At 47.6% G+C, this 19,486-nt stretch overlaps 1 protein-coding gene across 1 annotated transcript; it reads right to left on the reverse strand.

Annotated features, from left to right (window-relative positions):
• Positions 1 to 3,610: 3,610 nt before the first annotated feature.
• Positions 3,611 to 13,130, reverse strand: CYP1A1 (cytochrome P450 family 1 subfamily A member 1). The gene is made up of 7 exons (XM_084641890.1): positions 13,008 to 13,130; positions 9,026 to 9,890; positions 8,333 to 8,459; positions 7,702 to 7,791; positions 7,487 to 7,610; positions 6,456 to 6,542; positions 3,611 to 4,516 (listed from the first exon to the last, which is right to left on the reverse strand). Exons 2-7 carry the CDS (start codon positions 9,869 to 9,871, stop codon positions 4,210 to 4,212), a joined length of 1,581 nt encoding a protein of 526 aa, XP_084498016.1. The 5' UTR covers positions 9,872 to 9,890; positions 13,008 to 13,130; the 3' UTR covers positions 3,611 to 4,209.
• Between the last annotated feature and the right edge of the window lie 6,356 nt (positions 13,131 to 19,486).

Raw genomic sequence — 19,486 nt, forward strand, 5'->3', positions numbered from 1 at the left:
AGACCACTTGGAGATGTCTTCCCCCAAAAATATCCCCCCAAGCCCTATACATCCTCTTTCCTGGGGAGGCTTGAGAATAATATCCTAACCAATTGGTTACAAAATCATCAAAGACACAAACCCCTGAATCTTAGAACAATGGAAAAATCAGTCAGATTCTTAAAAGAAGGATTTTATTTAAAAAAAAAAGAAAGGTAAAAATCATCTCTTTAAAATCAGGATGGAAAATACTTTACAGGGTATTCAGATTCAAAACACAGAGGATCCCCCCTGGGCAAAACCTTAAAGTTACAGAAAACAGGAATAAACCTCCCTCTTAACACAGGGAAAATTCACATAAAACAAAAGATAAACTAATCCGCCTTGCCTGGCTTACCTATACTGGTTGCAATATTGGAGACTTGGATTGGGATGGGTTGGAAAAGATGAGTTTCTGTCTAACCTCTCTCAGTCCCAAGAGAGAACAACCACGTAAACAAAGAGCACAAACAAAAGCCTCCCCCCCCCCCTCAAGATTTGAAAGTATCTTGTTCCCTTATTGGTCCTTTGGATCAGGTGCCAGCCAGGTTAGCTGAGCTTCTTAACCCTTTACAGGTAACAGGTTGTTGCCTCTGGCCAGGAGGGATTTTATAGCACTGTATACAGAAAGGTGGTTACCCTTCCCTTTATATTTATGACACGGGTTGTGCTCACCACTGTGGCACCTACTGCTGGTTGCTCCTGGAATTAACTTTGTCCATCAGCCGGGCACCCTCCTCTTGTGGTGTCTCACTTTCAGTCACTGCTTCTCCACAGTCTCTGCGGTCTGTGGGGACCTGCGTCACTCCTGGACCACGGTGTCCTCTTCAGGGCACAGCCCTTTAGCTGTGCCCCAACTCCGTTGTCTCCCCTTTGTGGGGGAAATCAGCAGTCCGTCACCCAGCCTCTCACCGCAGTGGCAAACTGCGGCCCTGTGACATTCTGTACCTCGTGGGAACACCGTACACCCCCATGTTCATCCTTATAATATGATTGTGTGGTATCTAATGCAAAGTTTATCATGTCAGGCTCATGATGTACTGAGCATTGCTGTTATGGTAATGTTTTAGTAATTGTTGTTATAGTAATGTTATAGGTTATAATTTCATGTATATAGTTATGAGGCAGAAAATGTGTTCTCATGGCTTAAAGCAAGCTCAGACAAAAACTCTCCAAGAGCAGAGGGGCAGTTCACGCCTCATCAGGGCATGTATGGGACAAACCCAGCCTAGCCTCACAGGAACAAAGGATGCTGGCCTAGGCAACAACAAAGGATCTGTTGGACTCTCAAGTAAGTCACCCCCCTTCCTTTAAACTATCCTCCCTCCTCCCCATAATCCTTTTACTAGACTGAACATATAAATCTATTACTAATTCCCTCTAAAAACTAGTTTTAAAGAGCAGCAATACACAATTTGAAGGCAAATAATATCTTTGGTTTCCCCTCTCACTGTCTGTCCTTTGTTTTCACCCATTTTAACTTGTGACTTTGAAAAGGTTTTTGTTAGATGAATAGACCTGGTCTAGTAAGACCTCTGCCTTAATATTATTTTCATGTACAACAGTATCAAGTTGTTTGCTATGGGTTATTTACAAGTATCCAGACAATTGCCAAGTATTAAAGGAAATGCTCACAAATCTCAGCAGTTTTATGAATTTTCTTACAAGATAAGCATGTTGCATATTCTCCTCTTTAAAATATTTCAGGGAGAAGGATACCATGTGATTTAGCTGACCAGCCACACAGCGGGTGACATTCCTCAATGCAACGCTTAAGTTCACACAAGCCTTCAAAATAGGACTTAAGTAGTGCATGGGTATTTAGCTAGCTCTCTGCATAAGGGTGCATTTCACCCAGCACAAATAGATCGTGAAATTTCACAAACTTGTAATCTGCAAATTATTCATCCCAGCCATTTAGGAGAAGGCTGGTTATGTTTCTCCTCAAAACCTTTAGACAACTGAGATGAGTCAATGAGATTAGAAATAATGGCTGCAAAATGTGTTCTGTTTACATGTTGTACATCTGATTCTATATTCAATATATATTTCACAGCCATAGCCAGCTGGTTACATTTCAGAGATAATCTTAGGCCAAAGTCGCTTATTCTAAACTAGGGCACACAAAAAAACCTGGGTGCCTGTCATAAAAGGACTACACCTCAGGGATGTTAAGGGAAGTTCAGCAGAGAACACAAGATACTCAGTGTAAAACCTCTCACAAGATCAGTGGTAGCTGCATGATCAAAGCATGTTGCCCGATGCTGTTGTTTCTACAGGTAAGAATGAGGGAGCTGGCTAATTGAAGTGTCAGATGTCACTATAGGGCAGGGGTCGGCAACCTATGGCACGGCACGTGAGCCGATTTTTAATGGCACACTGCTGCCTGTCGGGTCCCAGCCGCCGGCCCTGCTCTGCCCGCTGCCGAACCCAGGCCTGGACCCCGGCAGGCAGCAGCGTGCCATTAAAAATCCTGCCCGCCCCGGCCTGCTCTTCTCCGCCCCCGCCCCCCAGCAGGATGAAGAAGCTTGGTCCTGCCAGCTGCTGCTGCAGGGCAGGAAAGCTCCCCTCTCCCCCGCCTCTTCCCCCAGCATGCTGGGTTCCTGCCCCTCCTCCTCTCCCTCTCTGCTGCTGATCAGCTGATGGCCCTTGCACCGGGATGGGGAGAAGAGGAGCTGCAGTGCTCTCGCTGCTCCGGGGAGGAGGCGAAGATGAGGTGGGGACGGGGCCTTGGGGAAGGGGGGTGGAATCAGGCCATATCCCCTCCAGCCCCCTCCCGTGAGCTGCTCTGAGCAGGGGGCTGGGAACACCCCCACGACCCCAGCCCACACAGCCAGCCCTCTGCCCTGATCCCTGCACCCCCCCACACACACCCCAGCCCTCTGCCCTGACCCCTACACCCTCCTCACACACACCCAGCCCACTGCCCTGATCCCTGCACCTTACATCACCCCCACACCCCAGGCCCCTGCCTTGAAACCTGCACCCTGCTCATACACACCCAGCCTCCTGCACTGACCCCTGCACCCCCCCACGACCCCAGCCCTGACTTCAGTACCCCCCACACATACCCAGCCCCCCCACACCCCATCTCCTGACTCTTGCACCGCCCACATTCCCACCCTGAACACCAAACAGGAGCTCCTGCACCCTCCCACATTCCCACCTGCACCCCTCGCACCAAATGGGAGCTGCCTAGGTAAGCACTCCACACCCAAACCTCTTGCCGCAACCCTGAACCACCTCCTTCATTCTAGCTCCTGGCCAGACCCTGCACCCCAACCCCCAGCCTGCTCCTTCACCCCCAGCCCTGTGCTCAGTGCACTCCCACCCTCAGCTCAGTGCAGAGAGAGAGGAAGAGAGTGGGCTAGAACCAGGGAGAAAGTAGGTACCTACTCTAAGTGGGCAGGGCCGGGATCCCAGACCGGCAGCGGGCTGAGTGGGCCGGCAGCCAGAACCCTGGCTGGCAGGAGCCGGTGGACTGAACCCCAGACTGGCAGTGGGCTGAGTGGCAGCGGGCTGAGCCGCTCAGCCCACTGCCAGTCTGGGGTCCTGGCCCCGCTCAGCCCACTGCCAGTCTGGGGTTCTGGCTGCTGGCCCCTTGCCAGCCAGGGTCCCTGCTGCAGGCCCTCGCTCAGCCTGCTGCCAGCCTAGGTGAACGGAATCCTAGGCTGGCAGCGGGCTGAGCGGGCCGGTGGCGTAAGATCAGCGTTTTAATTTAATTTTAAATGAAGCTTCTTAAACATTTTGAAAACCTTGTTTACATTCAACAATAGTTTAGTTATATAATATATTGAGATACCTTCTAAAAAACGTTAAAATGTATTACGGGCACGCGAAACCTTAAATTAACGTGAATAAAAGAAGACTCAGCACACCACTTCTGAAAGGTTGCCGACCCCTGATATAGGGCATGCTCCTCAGAGTATACTTGGTAGGCTTTGCCAATTTTTGAGTCAGTTGCAAAACAGTCTTTGAATGCCAATAGGCAGCAGCAGATAGAGTACATTTACATATCAGATATGAGCAAGCCTCCACGATGTCAGTACAGATGCAGAGTCAACATGGCTTCTATTATCTTAGACTCTATAGCATGTCAGCCTTCAAAGCAGTCTTGGTGGTAGTTCCCAAAAGCCAAAATATTGTGATGTGGCATTTCCCCTCCATGTCCTAGCAATGAGAATCTGCAGCTCACCCAGAGCTTTTCACTTCAAAGCGCGGTTTAATCTGGAAGTGCTCACACCTTTTGTGCTTCATGGTCAGTCCATACTGAGGTGTTATGTCCGCCTTCTCACCATCACATATGCTGAACTCCAATTGCTGGAGCAGGGTGGTCAAGAAGAGGAAGACCTCCCACCTGCCAATGGACTCACCAATGCACTTCCTCTTCCCCAAGCCAAACATCATCACTTTCTCACTCTCTGCCCTGTTTACTTCAGTCCCTTCAGCACTGAGGAAACGCTCTGGGTTGAAGGTAGATGGATCTTTCCAAAGCTTCCTGAAATGGAAGGAGAAGACCACAGTTGTACCATCATCTGAAGGATTACTAGGAAAGCAGGCATTTCAGCATGAATAGCATCAGAACAGACTCGTGTGAAACATGGCAACAGTTTTCAACCTCACATCCAGCTACTTTTACTACTCATTCATGCTCTCACCTTTAGCACTGCAGCAACAAAATCCTCTGTGCCAAATTCAGCTCTAGTGTTGCTTACTTGAAAGTTTATGCAGTTACACCAGGGATGAATTTAACCCTTTATGTTTGTGACCAAAGGCAATATAGTTTCGGCTGAGGGGAAAACAAGTCATTAATGGGTTCGATTTTTTTTATTAAAAATGATGATTTGAGGTTTCATAATTTGAAATCTTCCTGGGAAAACCAATTGCATCCTAGACCATCCATAATGGACCTATCCTCCATAAACCTATCCAGTTTTTTTTAACTCATTTATACTTTTGGCCATCACAAGATCCAATGGTAATGAGTTCCACAGGTTAGTTGCGCATTGTGTGAAAATGTACTTCCACTTGCTGGTGTTAAACCTGCTGTCTATTCATTTCATTGGGAGATCCTTGATTTTTGTGTTGTGTAAAAGGATAAACAAGATTTCCTTATTCAGTTTCTCTACACCGTTCATGATTTTACAGACCTCTGTCATATCCTCCCCCGTTAACCATCTTTTTTCTAAGCAGAACTGCCTTAATCTTTAGTCTTTTCTGGTATGGAAGTCATTCCGTACCCTTTTGTCATCTTTGTTGCTCCTCTCTGAAGCTTTTCCAGTTCTACAATAGCCTTTTTGATATGGGGCAACCACAAATGGACACACTATTCAAGGAAGGAGTGCACCATGAATTTATATAGCGGCATGATGATATTTTCTGTCTTATTTTTTATCCCTTCCTGAATAGTCCCTAACATACTGTTAGTCTTTTTGATCATTGCTGTGCATTGAATGGAAGTTTTCAGAGAACTACCTGTGGTGGCTCCAAGATCTTTGTTTGGTGGTAACATCTAATTTAGCAAAAGAGAGAGAGAGAGAGAGACAGGATTTTCCCATATGCATTACTGTGCACTTACCAATGTTGGATTGCATGTGCCATTTTGTTGCCCATTCATCCAGCTTTGTGAGATACCTCTAACTCTTTGCATATATCTTGAATAATTTTGTATTGTCTGCAAAGTTTGCCACTTTGCCCCCTTTTCCAGATTAATATGTTGAATAGCACAAATCCCAGTAAAAATTCTTGGATGACCCACTCTTCACCTTTCCACTGTGAAAACTGACCAATTATTCCTACCCTTTCACCAGTTTCTGACCCTTGAGAGGACCTTCCCTCTTATCCCATGGCTACTTAGTTTCCTTAAGTGCCTTTGGTGAGGGACCTTGTCAAAAGCTCTGAAAATCCAAGTGTACAGTATCAACTGGCTCACCCTTATCCAAATGTTTGTTGACTCCCTGAAAAAATTGTAAGATTAGTGAGGCATGACTTCCCTTAAACTAGGTTAAACCTAGTCTATCTGCAAGATACTGGATCCCAGCAGGCCCAGTACGAACAACATTAGTTACTGTGGTATATGGGTGTGGGGAAAGGCTCAGACTTTAGTATCTAAAAGCCACATTGGTCCCAGTTCTCCTCTCACAAGGTTGAAAGTCAGAACTCCATTTGAATCCATGGAATTCTACTAGCGTAAGTGAAGAGAATAAGACCCATAGTTTACCAGTCATACAGTAAATCCTCAGTGAGATCGCTCCTCCCCCACACCCCAAAACAGAGACTTCAACCGCTTTACAGGGTTTCTATAGAAATAATGTCTGCAGCATATTCCCAATAATCCTGTACAGTCATTTAGGACTCATCTAGATTTGTCTTATTGATACAAAGGCATTGGAACAATTTTAGCACCAACCCATCATATTTGGTCTGACTGAACTTACTCATCGTGATTGACTTGCCACTGGTTGACAAACACACAGAGGTCCTTCGGGATGAAGTAGCCATTCAGTACTGTGTCTTTCGTTGTGCTGAAAGAAACAGAGGTGGTCTTAAATTTAAAAAGCTGCAAGGCCCCTTTCAGGTGAATCAAAGTGAGATGACAGTTTTAGAGAAGTGTCTTGTTTTGTACATCTTATTTGCATTCCTCAGACTTGTGTTAGGTGATAGCCCGTCTTTTTTTGTATTTGCAGTGTTAATTGTGAACATTTCTGGGAAATGGAGAATTTTCAAACTCATGTTACTAGCAAAGAAAGTTCCTGTCACGGGAAACAAATGCCTGTTGAAGTGATCAGGTGACATGGTTTCTCCCAAGGAAGAGAAGAAAACATTAAGACACTATGCTGTAGCTCTTAATGGCCCTGCATCAGGTGAATTGGAGGGTCTGAAGTGAAACTGTACTTGGGATTGAGCAGCTTGCGATCAACAACCAGTGCAGCTACACAGGTACAAACCCCAACTAAAGCCACCCTTTACATCAATACAGCTAGGTCAGTTGCTGAATTGGAGCTAATCCCATGTATAGATAAGGCAAGAGAAAGGGTTTGAATAACTAATTCAAATCATAGAATATCAGGGTTGGAAGGGACCTCAGGAGGTCATCTCGTCCAACCCCCTGCTCAAAGCAGGACCAATCCCCAATTTTTGCCCCCATCCCTAAATGGCCCCCTCAAGGATTGAACTCACCATCCTGGGTTTAGCAGGCCAATGCTCAAACCACTGAGCTATCCCTCCCCCAATGTGCTGCTGAATATTTCACCCCCCCCATTCAACTTGAGGAGGGAGGGTGCCTTTTGCACTATTCCCCCAGAGGAGTATGGTTTACTTGGCTTCATATCAGGAGGTGGTGAAGGTGATAACAGGGTAAAGAATTCTGTGTTAGTCTGCACAGGAAGGGGGCTGAGTCAGAAGACCATTCTCACAGAGAGCACCAAAAAAAAGGGCACAAACTGGCCTTGACAGTTACAGGACTTACCAGTGAGGAATGGTGAAGGGCAGGAAGGAGGAATGTCGGAACATCTCTAAGATAAAAGCTTCTGTATAGGGCAGCAGGGGCCGGTCTGATAGTCTGGGTCTCCTCTCTCTGCCAATCATCTGATCTACAGGTTAGAGTGGAGGAAGAGGTTGTTTGGCACCCAGCCTTCGAGACACAGGCCTTGAAACTGTATATACCTGAAAGCATGAACCTACCTAATTCTTCATGAATCTTCTTCTGAATTTCTGGATATGTCACAAGATACATGAGACTCCAGGACAACGCAGTTGTCACAGTGTCAAAACCTGGATAGAGACAAAGGAAAAGCAAAGCATTTAGTCATCACTTGAAGACAAGTCAAAGGAAATTTACAACCCCATGACTTTAGATTTTCCTCATTTCTTGGCCAATTTTGCAAGGTGTTAATATTAGTAGTAGTGCAATTTTTTTTTTATCAACTCTGTAAAGTTAATCAAAAATGTGGATGTGCCACAACTTAAATTCAAGGGTGTTTGGAATTTTAGTTCAGGCCCATCTCTAGTAGTTTTATCATCCCAACTCTGGATTGACAGCACTAAACAGCAGTACACAACTGTCTCTGGAGAACTTGTTTCATGGTTATTGTTCCTACAAAGTCCTTCAGGGGGACTGAATTGCCAAAGACTCTTGATTTAAGAACTTTCAAGCTTTCAGTTTGTAAAAATTTAACTGCTCTGCTCCTAACAGTAGCCAACTGAAGTATCCTTTATGCCTCAGAGAATGAGAGTTGCATGAATCAAAGGCCTGGAGATAAATTGGAACAGAAAGCTCTGGGATTGCTTTGGATTTGAATGCAAGTATTTTTACCAGCTCCAAAAAGGTCATTGACAATGCTGATGATCTTCTGATCAGAGAGCTGAATGTTGGCAGATTCATACACTTTCTTCTCCTGACAATGCTCAATCAGGGAGTCGGTGATGTCTCGAATATTGTCCTGAAATAGGAAAGTCCATAGGTTGGAAAGGGTACCAAATTCCAAAACACTAAGGCAGTTAAACAAGAACAGTCCACTGCTGGAGGGAGGAAAGTCTAGTGCCTCGTTGTCACAGGTGTGTGAACTCCGAAGCATGATTACATTGCAGGTTCAGATGTGCAAATAAGCTTTTCTCCCCTGCAGTCATTAGCCAACAGATAATGCTATTTGTCCCAAGTTATGATAATAGAGTGGACTATATTGCTTCCTACAGCAGCTATGAAACTTAAATTAAAGAGTTATAATCAATTGAAAACATTTACTAGTTATAGCAAAATATAGAAATCAATGCCTCTAAATAGTCTGTTTATAAGAAATAATTGGGTTTTAATTTGTAATGTTTTGTTGGGAAATATGCTATTTGGCTAGAGAGAAGATGTTGCACGATCTCCACTACCTCTTCTCTAACCTCTGCTTCAGCTGATATTTGTTTGTGAGCCAGAAAGCAAAAGAGAAAAGACAAAAAGCAGACAATGAAGGATAGAGCAGGAAAATGGATGCAAATGAATCACCTCCAAGCCGGTTACCTTATCAAAGCTGCTGTAGTGCTCCTTAACAATCTTCTGCAAAAAGGAGTTGAACCTCTTATTGAGATCCTTGAAAATTTTCATGGTGCGGCTAGGGAGATACTGGAGCACTGGGATGAAATCTGCAGGGTTGCCGGAAGCAGCCACATCCCCAAACTCATTGTTCAGGTTTACCATACTGAGCAGCTCCTGGTCACCATGGTCATAACGGTTGCCAAAGCACATGGCACAGATGACATTGGCCACAGAGACCACCACATACCGATAGGGGTCAAACCTCTTCTTCTCTTCCATCAGTTGCAGCAACTTTCTTATTAGGTAGTCAGCTTCTTTGGAGACGTGCTCCTCGAGGAGGCAGGTGGACGAAGAGTTGGGGCTGGGCGAGACAGAGAAGGTCTTCAGGGCATTCTGGGCCAACTTCCTGCGAGCTCTCCACACCTCCCCTGAATCAGTGCTGAAGGTCAAGCTCTGGCCATCTCCAATGTAGCGGAAACTGTAGAGATCAGGGCGCCCCATGAAGTCCTCCCCTTGCTTCACCAGGGCTTGTTTGATGGTGTCCAAACCACTCAGCACAAGCACAGGTCTGGTGCCGATCTGTATCTGCATCACATCTCCATACTTCTGGCTCATCTGAGTCAAGGTCAGGTGTGGATTGCTCCCCAGCTCCAGCACGTTGCCTATCAGGGGGTAACCCCTTGGTCCTGGGAGCCTCTTCAGCCCCTTGGGGATCTGCTGCCGGAAGGATCTGATGACCATGAATGTCAGACAGAAGACAGCAGAGGCAATAAGGATCTCGGTGACTGAGATAATGCTCTGGCTTCCCAGCAGTGACATTGCAGCCTTCATCTTCAAGGGACTAAGAACCCTAAGATTAAACAAAAGAAAGGTAAGAGGTAAAGTCCAGGAGGCACCTCAGGTTATAAGGCAGTGTTATCTGATGGTTACTTCATAAAGCTAGCAGTCAGGAAACCTGCATTCTAATTTTGATTGGGGCACTTGCTTTATTTCTACTTGAACCACATTTCTTTAAATGACCAGAGTGAAACAACTTGCCACATTGATTTTACTCCTTAATGACCCCAGGACCAGAGATCTTGCTCCTTTCATCCCAAGAGTTATAATACCTTACATTTATATAGAAGCCGTTAAAAGGATCCAAAAACATTTTTCATACTATATGCCTATGACAGTGTGCAGTTAAGCAGCTATAAACAGAGCTTTTTGGAAGCTAGCACCCTGGTCACTTAGGTTATGTCTACACAGGGATAAAAGCTGCAGCTGGCCCAGGTCACCTGACTTGGACTCGGGCTTGTGGGGCTAAAACGTGCTGTGTAGACATTCAGACTTGGGCTAGAGCTCAAGCTTTGGGATCATCCACCATTGTAGGGTTCCAGAGCTTGGACTCCAGCCTGAATCCAAACATCTACACAGCACGTTTTTAGCTCTGGAACCAGAGCCCTGAAAACCTGAGTCAGCTGAGCCAGGCCAGCTGTGGGGTTTTTATCCCTATGTAGACATACCCTTAGACAGAGCACCCAGGGTACATGGTGTAGAGTATGAGGGAGTTAGGTAGTTTGAGCAGGTTTGGAAGGTTAGAAGAGATTGCTTGGACCTGTAGAGAACCTGGTAAGTTAATGAGGTAACTAGCTCATCAGCTGGATAGCTGGGAGAAGAAGGCAAGCAGTATACAAGACTGAACCAGGGAGCAGGAGGGGGACTCCTAGCTGCTGCTATATTCAATTGGTGTTATACTTGGCACACAAGGGAGAAATAATACAGATGCTCTGATGGATTATGTATGCTGTTTAATTCACCCAGGCAGGGTTTCCAGGAACTGAAGGGGGACCTGCTTACAGGGCCAAATTCTCCTCATCTTGTTCAAATGGTTAGTGAGTCCCATTGATTTAGGGGTCACCAGCCCTGTAGCATTGCACCTCAGCTCATCTAAAGAATGCATGCAGGGTTTTGCTTTGAATAGCCAAGAACTTCATTGCTGAATTGTTGCAATTTCTGGAGTAGAACATCATGGTTCCCTAACAGGCTGTGGAAGCATTATACCAGCATTTACTAGGGGAATGAAGAGAAGGTGCCTTAATGACTTGGAGCTACCAAGGGGAAATTCTGAGGCACAGAATGTAGTTACCCAAGTTATAATTTGGCCCTAACACCGGGTCCGACGGTCCTAATCTTGCTGAGAATATCACAGGATGCAGGACTTAAGTGTTTGATCTCAGTTTAAGATCACCTGGAATATGCACATGCAGAAGGGAGAGAATGGGGCTACCAAGATCTCTGTAAGATTCTTAGTATGACCACATCACATTTCTTTATGCCAGAAAAAAAAAAGGGTAATCTGAAGGCAAAGTCTAGTTCAGCTTTAGTCAAAAGTCTCTCTTACAACCAGCGTGCACCTCTCTCCAGAAGGGTCTGTTGAATGAGGGTCTCTCTACTTACAGCACCTGTGTGTAGTAGTGCACATAGATTAGACACCAGTTACTTTCGTGTGTTTGTTTCCGACACACTAGATCTTATCAGTTCCAAAGAGCACTGTATGGTTTATAGTGTCACTGATTCACCCATTAAAGATTGACATAGGAGAGGGAGTGCCTCACATTTCCACGAAGGGAGAGATGTAAGCTAGTGAGTGAGGAAATCAGTCCAGATTTTTCCGTCTCCTAGTTCACACTGAAGGAAGAGAGTCTGTTCATTCACTGAGAATGAGGAAATGATGGATAGACTCTTTAAAAGGGGTCAGTTCTCCTGGGTGTAGGGTGACCAGATAACAGGTGTGGAAAATCAGGATGGGGGTGGGGGGTAATAGGCGCCTGTATAAGACAAAGCCCCAAATATCGGGACTGTCCCTATACAATTGGGACATCTGATCACCCTACCTGGGTGAGGGGTGCTTTTTTAAGTCACCAGGAAGCCCAGACTAGACTTTTGTGCCCATCACTGAATGGACAGTGGCTTGTTTCATGCAAAAACAGGAACAGTCTTCCTAATTGTTTAGTGAAAGGAAATTATTAGAGACTAGGAAAGCATTAAGTGGCGGATTTCCACCTCTACAAGCAAGACAGGCAATTCCCAGAGCACACACATCTTCCCTGCAGAACCAAGGCACAATGGGCAGAGGTGGATCTGAAAACAAGGGTCTCCTATAAGATGTCCTCCATTCTAAATGTCCTATCTTCTGGGACATTTAAATCGGACCATCTGAATTGATCTAAAGCAACTTTTGTGGGGTTTAGAACAGTTTTTGCCAGAGACTATTTACTTCCCTTGTTTCCATTTCTTGTTCCTTCAGTAGGAGATCTCTAGGTTTTGAGTCATCCCCCCCAACAAGCAGCCTATATTGCTCACTCATCCAAATCTTAAGGAAGAGAGGTCAGAGCCTTAATATTGGAACCCTTTGGAGAGCTCCTCTGGTACACCCACACTTGACTAGAGTTCTCTTAACTGATTCCCATCCAGGCAAAGAAGTCTGTGGCAAAAGATTTAGGGCTCCATCCTTTTGCTATTGAACGGAAGTTTTGCTAATAATTTTGACAGGAGCAAGCCCTGGCCCTTAATTATTGCCAAAGATATATCCTTGCAGGATGTTGGATATGACTGTTTGCATGACTTCTTGCTTGTGAACGTGGGAGACAGAGTTATAACTGCCCCCGTGTTATTTCATCTGTAAGATACATGCTCAAGGGGATAAGGTATCATTCCAGCTATTAGGTTTCACTCTGATTTTTTGCAAACAGGTTTGAGGTCGACCTGATAATGCATCAAACGACAGTCCAGGACTCCAGGTAATTTGAGCGTCTAATAAGTTCTATCACTAGTGGGGGAGGGGGAAATACTTTTCTACATTATATGTGCAAAGCCACCAGACAACCACATTCATCAGCCCCCTCCCCACAAGCGTTTACACTGCGGCTGGATCTGCAGAAAAGCACCGCAGAGACGGGGAGCGGGGGAAAGCAGCCTGCGGTACCTGTGCGTCCCAGATGCTTGGCGCAGCTTTCCTTGGAGAGCTCTTCTAAGGAGTAGGGTGCTCGTGGGTGCAGCTCGGAGATGCCCGGGGTCTGTCGCTTCTTAAGGGGGGTATAAGGTGCTCCTCCCCAGCAACTTGACGGGAGTGCCACTTTCTGCCAACATTATATGCACCTCCTTGCATCCCGATTGGCCGAGCATCCTCCCGTCACGTGACAAAAGTGTGCGCAAAGCTTCCAGCTCCAAAGTAGTGACTAGCAGTTCCCTTCCCATCGCAACAACCGCTATGGTTTGCACTGGACAGGATCCCTGGAGAGCGCCAGGGATTCGCCGCCGAGCCGCAGCGCAGAGAGATATCAGTGCAAGAAGCAGGGGCTGTCCAGCGCTGGGGCCGCTGCGCCTGCTGTCGGAAGCGCAGGAGAAAGGGAGGTTGGCTCAGTCCATGCAAGAGCCCGACTCCTCCATCCTGCTCCTGGAAAGCCGGATCCCCCGGCCTCGGCTGTTGCTGGTTCTTGAGTTCACTAGCTCTGGGGAGTCTCTATTGGCAGAGGGGGAGGCGGTCGGGTCGGGTGGGTATCTCTGTGCCCGGGATCGTGAGGGCTTCAGGAGCTCAGCTCAGAGGGTTTCCCGAGAGTGCTGAATGCGCCTGGTGGCTTTGGTGCGCAAAATACCCAACCAGGCCTAACCCTCCACCCCAACAACCCTGTACAGCAACACACTAGCGTCCAGGGCAGAGGCTGGCGCCAGCTGTGCCCTGTCATCTCTTCTATTGCCCGGCGCAGTCCTTCTGGGGGGAGGGGGGTGTCACTAGCCCCCCATGGCGAGGGGGTGCCATTCCAGCGGCTGTCACTGTGATCTGTGAGAGAAAGAGGTGGTGGTAACCTTCTTATTGGGCCAACTTCTGTTGGTGAAAGAGTCAAGCTTTGGAGCTTACACAGAGCTCTTCTTCGGGCGATCTCTGTGCAAACATCCTTCCCCTTAGCGCAGACAGCTTAGCGCTTCGCTTCTCGTCCTCCCTCGCCACTCTCCAGTGGTCATAGAAGTAGCCTCCTCCCCTGAAGTTACTGACCCCCCGTGGATAGGAGAAACCGCATTGTCCTTTGATTTCTCTCCGAAGGGACGGAATATTCATACCATTGCAATTGTAAAGAACGGGAAAGCCGGAATTGACCCGGGTTGCCTTTGGGGAGCGGGGAGGGTGCTCAGCAGAAAACCCACGTGAAAATGCCTTTTATTATTAGAAAAGCGGGGGTCTGATAGCCAGTCACAAGGATTCCTAAAATCCCAAATCTGGGACATAACCACTAATTACCTACTGAACAGATTAAAGTCAGAGGCAGATCCGCATCCCGTGTGTTTCTATACGCGTCTGTAGCATGCCCAGGCGCAGACAGTAACCTTGGGAAGTAGGGTTCGTACTTGGAAAGTTTCATAGTGGGGGTATGGAAGGAAAGCCCCATTTACACACCTTCCTCCCTCCCCCATCTCACCCTGGAGGGGACCCGCTGCTCTGCTCCTCTTTCGTTTGCCCCAACACTGCGCCATTTCATCCCATGCTGCGGAGTAGGGGTGTCATCCCTGATCACTGGGGAGCAAAGTTTCCCTGGCCCTGGAGAGAGAGTTCCAGGGAGCTGGGGGACCCGGGAAAGAGGGGGCCGGGCTGTGCGCCCAACGTAGGGGGTTAACGTTGTTCGGGCAGCAGCTTTCTGCCCCTGGGCCGGGCCAAGTTAAAGATTGGTGAGGTTCGCGTGAGAAGCGCTTTGGCTCCGTTTCACCACTTTCCCCGTGCAAACAAGCCAGCCGGGAGAGATTGGGGAGCAAGAAGGGGAGGGGGCGCTGCAGGGGGATGAGGCGGTGGAGCAGGGGGAGGGGAGGTCACTGTTCCAAAGTTTTGCAAAGTGGCAGGAGGGGCCATCGCGTGAGAAGGGAGCAAGGGCAGGGCAGATTAGCAGGAGCAGGGGACTGCACGAATGGGCAACCTGCGGGAAGCCCCCGAGCCCCACGGGAAGCTCCCAGCAGCCACAGCAGCCCTGATCAGGCGTGGGGGGGGGGGGTGGAGGGAGAGACATGCTTGGTGGGCTTTGACTGGAGGCACAGCCAGGTGCTGCTTCCACACTAGCCCGGTCTCTTTTAATTTGCAGTTAAATCGAGTGGGCAATGAAAGAGAGAGAACCTACGGTCGGTGCCTCGGCAATATTGCCAGCTAATGCAAAGCCCGATCCGGGTCCCACTGAAGTCATTGGGTAAAAACACCCCTCGGGGGGCAGGATCTGGCCCACGGTGGATTCACTCCAAGTCCCCGCACCAAACCGGCTAAAGAGGGGGAGAGGCTGGAGAGTTGGGGGTGGGAGATGCTCTGCGCTAATGGAGAGTAACCTGGCTGGCTGCCTTGAGAACCTGGTCCTGCTCCCTTTTAAGTCGATTGCAAAACTCCCTTGGCTTTCCGTGAGAGCAGGATCTGGCCCCTGGGCAGCAGGGCTGGGGTCCTGCCCCCATGACGGGTGCGGGCAGCCTAGAGGGAGGGATGAGCTGCCTTGACTCGCTCCCTATCCCCCCGGGGTTGTGCTGGGGAGGGGACAAGGGGGCAGCCCTCTGATGCAGCCACTGGGCTTCGCGTGAGAAGGGGCCTCGGGTGAGTTAACTCTCCGGACAAACCTGTAACGCCCTGGTCACTCAGTCACGCTATGGGAGGGCTCTTAAAGGGACAGCGCCCTGTGTTCTTTATTCTCCCCAGTTGTTTGTCAATGGATGGCTTTGGGGCAGGATGCTGAAGGGGGCGGGAAGGGAGGGTTTTAAAGAGCTAAAGCATGTTGGCATGCAGATCCAGGTGCTCACAAGAAAACAGTGGGGAGGGGGGCGGGGGCGGGAGGAGGGGGGAGTGTTTACAGTCCCTGTGTATCAATATCCTGTCAATACCCCTTGAGCTAATTTCCCGCACACAGGCACCTGCCAAATCACACTCCAGCCATGACCCTTGATGGGGAACAATTACCCAATGCCCAAACTGCCGCTTAGCATGCAAGGAACATATAACCTGATGCCACTGCAGATAGCCGCCACGCCACCCCCTAGGGGCTCGCTGGCTGTGCCAGGGATGAGACATAGACAAGCTGCAGCAGAACGAGCTCAGGCACCCTCTCCGGGCAGGAGGGACCAAGGGAGCCCTCCAGGGCTGCGCAGTCACTTAGGCAAAAAGGCCCAGCAGAAGCATTTGCTCCTTGAAGAGACAGGCACAGGGTCCCAGGCTGAAAATTGGCTCAGGGTGAGGGTGTGTTCAGGTGCGTGAGGCTCCATTGAGGGTGCCTGTCACGCAAGGCTGATTCTTTGAACTTGTCCTCATTAACCCTGGCAGCCAGGAGCCACTCAGCTCTGTCTGGGCTTGGCAGAAGCTGTGAGCTGCAGCTAGCAGGAGGGAGGGGCTGATGCAGCTTTGGAGTGGAATTGGGGCAGTGTGGGGGCAGTTTATCTCATTCCCCCCCAAAGACCCCTATAAACTATTGCTCTCCCAGGCTGGAGAGCTGACCAGTCCTGGCTAATCAGCCTGGGGCCTTCAGAAACTGTGTCTCCTCCAGCAGCAGTTCTCAACCAGGGGTCTTGAGGGCCTGGTGGGGGCTGCAAGCAGGTTTCAGGGCATTCACCAAGCAGGGCGGGTGTTAGACTTGCTGGGGCCCAGGGCAGAAAGCCTAAGCCCTAGTGCTGAAGCCTGGGGCCCCACCACCACCCTGGGCTGAAGCTGAAGCCTGAGCAACTTAGCTTCACAGGGCCCCCTGTGGCATGAGACCCCAGGCAATTGCCCGGCTTGCTACCCCCTAACACCGGCCCTGGCTTCTATATGCTGAAAAACAGTTGTGGCACAGGTGGGCCATGGAGTTTTGATGTTGGGGGGAGGGCCTCAGAAAGAAAAAGGTTGAATCCCTGTCCTCCAACACTTTACCTCCTGCAGAGGTTTTGTCTTTAGAGCAAGTGTCATTAACTCAAAGTGTAGTGCTGACTGGCGTTGTGAGTAGTTAAAAACAGGACATAAAGCTACACGTCCAGACATCACCACCTGCAAACTCTCACACTGATGCCTATCTTTGTTCAGCAACAGTGAGTTCATCTCAGCCGTTTCACACCTGCATGAATCACAATTTATTTGTACAGTGACAACAGTGTGCTCCCTGAGTTAGGGACAGGTATGGAAACAAGATCTCTGATTCAAAGAGCTTTGCCATCTGAATGCAGCAACCCACTCAAATCTTTTTAGCTAAGCAAGACACACAGATATTTGTGCCTGTACAAGTGACTTCATCTGCCATCAGTTAGTATGACTACTATGGAGTGTAATAGCTAGCTTATATATTTGCTATGAATCCCACATTTGAATAACATTACATTTAGAATACGGACACACAACAATTTCTGTAACTGTATCGACATATCACTACTAAATGCAGGAAGTGCATAATAGCATTTGAGTTTCAAACACATACAGCCATATAGACCATGCAGAACACAGGCATGTAGCCTTATCTGATCATCTTGATCCCATGAGGCAGTATACAGTAAAAGACAATGAATGCACCAAAACAAAACAAACAAAAAGGAGAGAGATGTACTTTCTAAAATACAATCTACAATCCATTAGTTTGTTACATGTATGCTGCATATAAAATGGAGCATTTAGAAGTTACAGCTGCAAAATTCAAGTTTAAGATTGACTTGAGGGCTAAGGCCTAGATCTGTCTTTAAAAACCATGTAAGTATTGGCTGAGAAAATGGATGCATTTTTGGGTCAGTTAATCCAAGCAGGATCCAGAAGTGGCTCACATTTTTCCCAAACAGACTGATCTATTTGTTATAATACAGCTGAAAGTGCTAAACCAGATAAACTGTTTTCAACCATGGCTGTAGCCAGGGTGATTTAAGTGTCTATTGTGGCCAGGGAACTATTAAAAAGAAACAACACATTGGGGTCCTAACATGGTCTTAACATGGTTCTAACTCCATCTGGTATGATCTACTTCAACCACAAGTTGCTGGCCTAGAAGTAGGAATCACTAGAGGATGTTCTGTGGTCTGTGTCATGCAGGAGGTCAGATTAGAGGGTCATAATTGTCCCTTCTGGCCTTAAAATCTATGAACACATTGTAACCCTATTGAATGTGAAGGCAAATATTATGCTTGTTTGGCCCTAAAATCCTATGTGCACATGGTTGCAAACCTCAGGTAGTTAAAGTGCAAGTTCTAGTGTGGACAGGGTCTCTTCAGTCTTTTCTCCCCTTTGACTTAAAATTAACTTCATTCCTGAAAAAAAAACAGCAAGTGAACATAAAGGCTGGTAAAACAGATAGAAGAAGCTGCTTTGCTCCACTTCCATTCTGGTTCACTTGCTTCTGGAGCTGAGTTTGGTTTTGTCTGTTTCTCTTATGTCATTCATTTGTAAAGTCACACAACCAGTTAGTAACAGGAGAACTGATTATATGTATGTGCTGGGTTTCTCTGTACCTCATCCCAGAAACTATATTTGGGTTACATCCCACATCCCATGAACTATGTTATTATCTCATCCTCATCTTCCACAGGCCAAAGGGATTGTACTTGATGTGCAGAAACTTTTTCATACATTGTGCACATTCCTGGATTTTAAAAACATTTCCATATTGCACCTATTTACTACAGTGCTGGGGGTTCTAAGGAATGATGATCACAACACTTAACGGGTTGATTAAGATCTGCTGACTCCTAACTCCAATGTGATGCATTCTTCAGAAAGACCTGGACATAAACAAGTGGGGGATGCAACTCTCAAAGGATGAAGTAGGCCAGAGGTTCTCAAATTGTGGTCCGTGGACCACCAGTGGTCCACAAGCTCCATTCAGGTGGTCCATGGATAGTTCCCTCTAAGGTGCGCGCCTGGGTGGCTGTACATGAGACAATGAAGGGCCACCCACCTAATTATTGGAGCCACGCAGAGGGTGGGGGGATTTGGGATGTGCAGGGCTGTGGCAGCCAGAGAAAGACGTGACTTTCCCCAGCTCCAGGGCTGCAGATGCCAGGGAGAGACAGCCCTCCTTCCCAGCCCCAGCTCAGGGGCTGCCATGGCTGGGGAGAGAGGGCACATCCATTGCATTAGAAAGGTAAGACTACTGATATTAAAATATGAGTTGTGTGCTTTAATTATTTTTTTTTATATATAGCACTTTTATCCAAAGCACTTTTCAATACTTAGCTAATGATACAAACAACATTTGGAAAGATCATTAAGTGGTCTGCTGAGACCCTCAGCAACTTTCAAGTGGTCTGCGGAAAAAAAAGTTTGAGAACCACTGACCTAGGCCATTAGCTCTTCCAGAATTCCATGCAAAGACATTGACCTCTCCAGGATCAAAGGAGCTGGAGCAACTCTATTTCATAAAGTGGCGGAGGCCCAGGCTGACGGCGGATTGAGGGTGAGGGCTGGATTCAGGCAGAAATTCTCCTTCAATGGGGACTGAATCA

This window comes from Lepidochelys olivacea (assembly GCF_965140295.1).
Source record: "Lepidochelys olivacea isolate rLepOli2 genome assembly, chromosome: 10".
Classification (NCBI taxonomy): domain Eukaryota; kingdom Metazoa; phylum Chordata; order Testudines; family Cheloniidae; genus Lepidochelys; species Lepidochelys olivacea.

Coding starts and splice junctions, on each gene's coding strand:
- CYP1A1 (XM_084641890.1), bottom strand. CDS start 9,871: ATGAAGGCTGCAATGTCACTGCTGGGAAGCCAGAGCATTATCTCAGTC. Junction 7,611..7,701: donor GAAGATTCATGAAGAATTAG/GTAGGTTCATGC, acceptor TCTAACCTGTAG/ATCAGATGATTGGCAGAGAG. Junction 4,517..6,455: donor TGGCAAGTCAATCACGATGA/GTAAGTTCAGTC, acceptor CTTCCATTTCAG/GAAGCTTTGGAAAGATCCAT.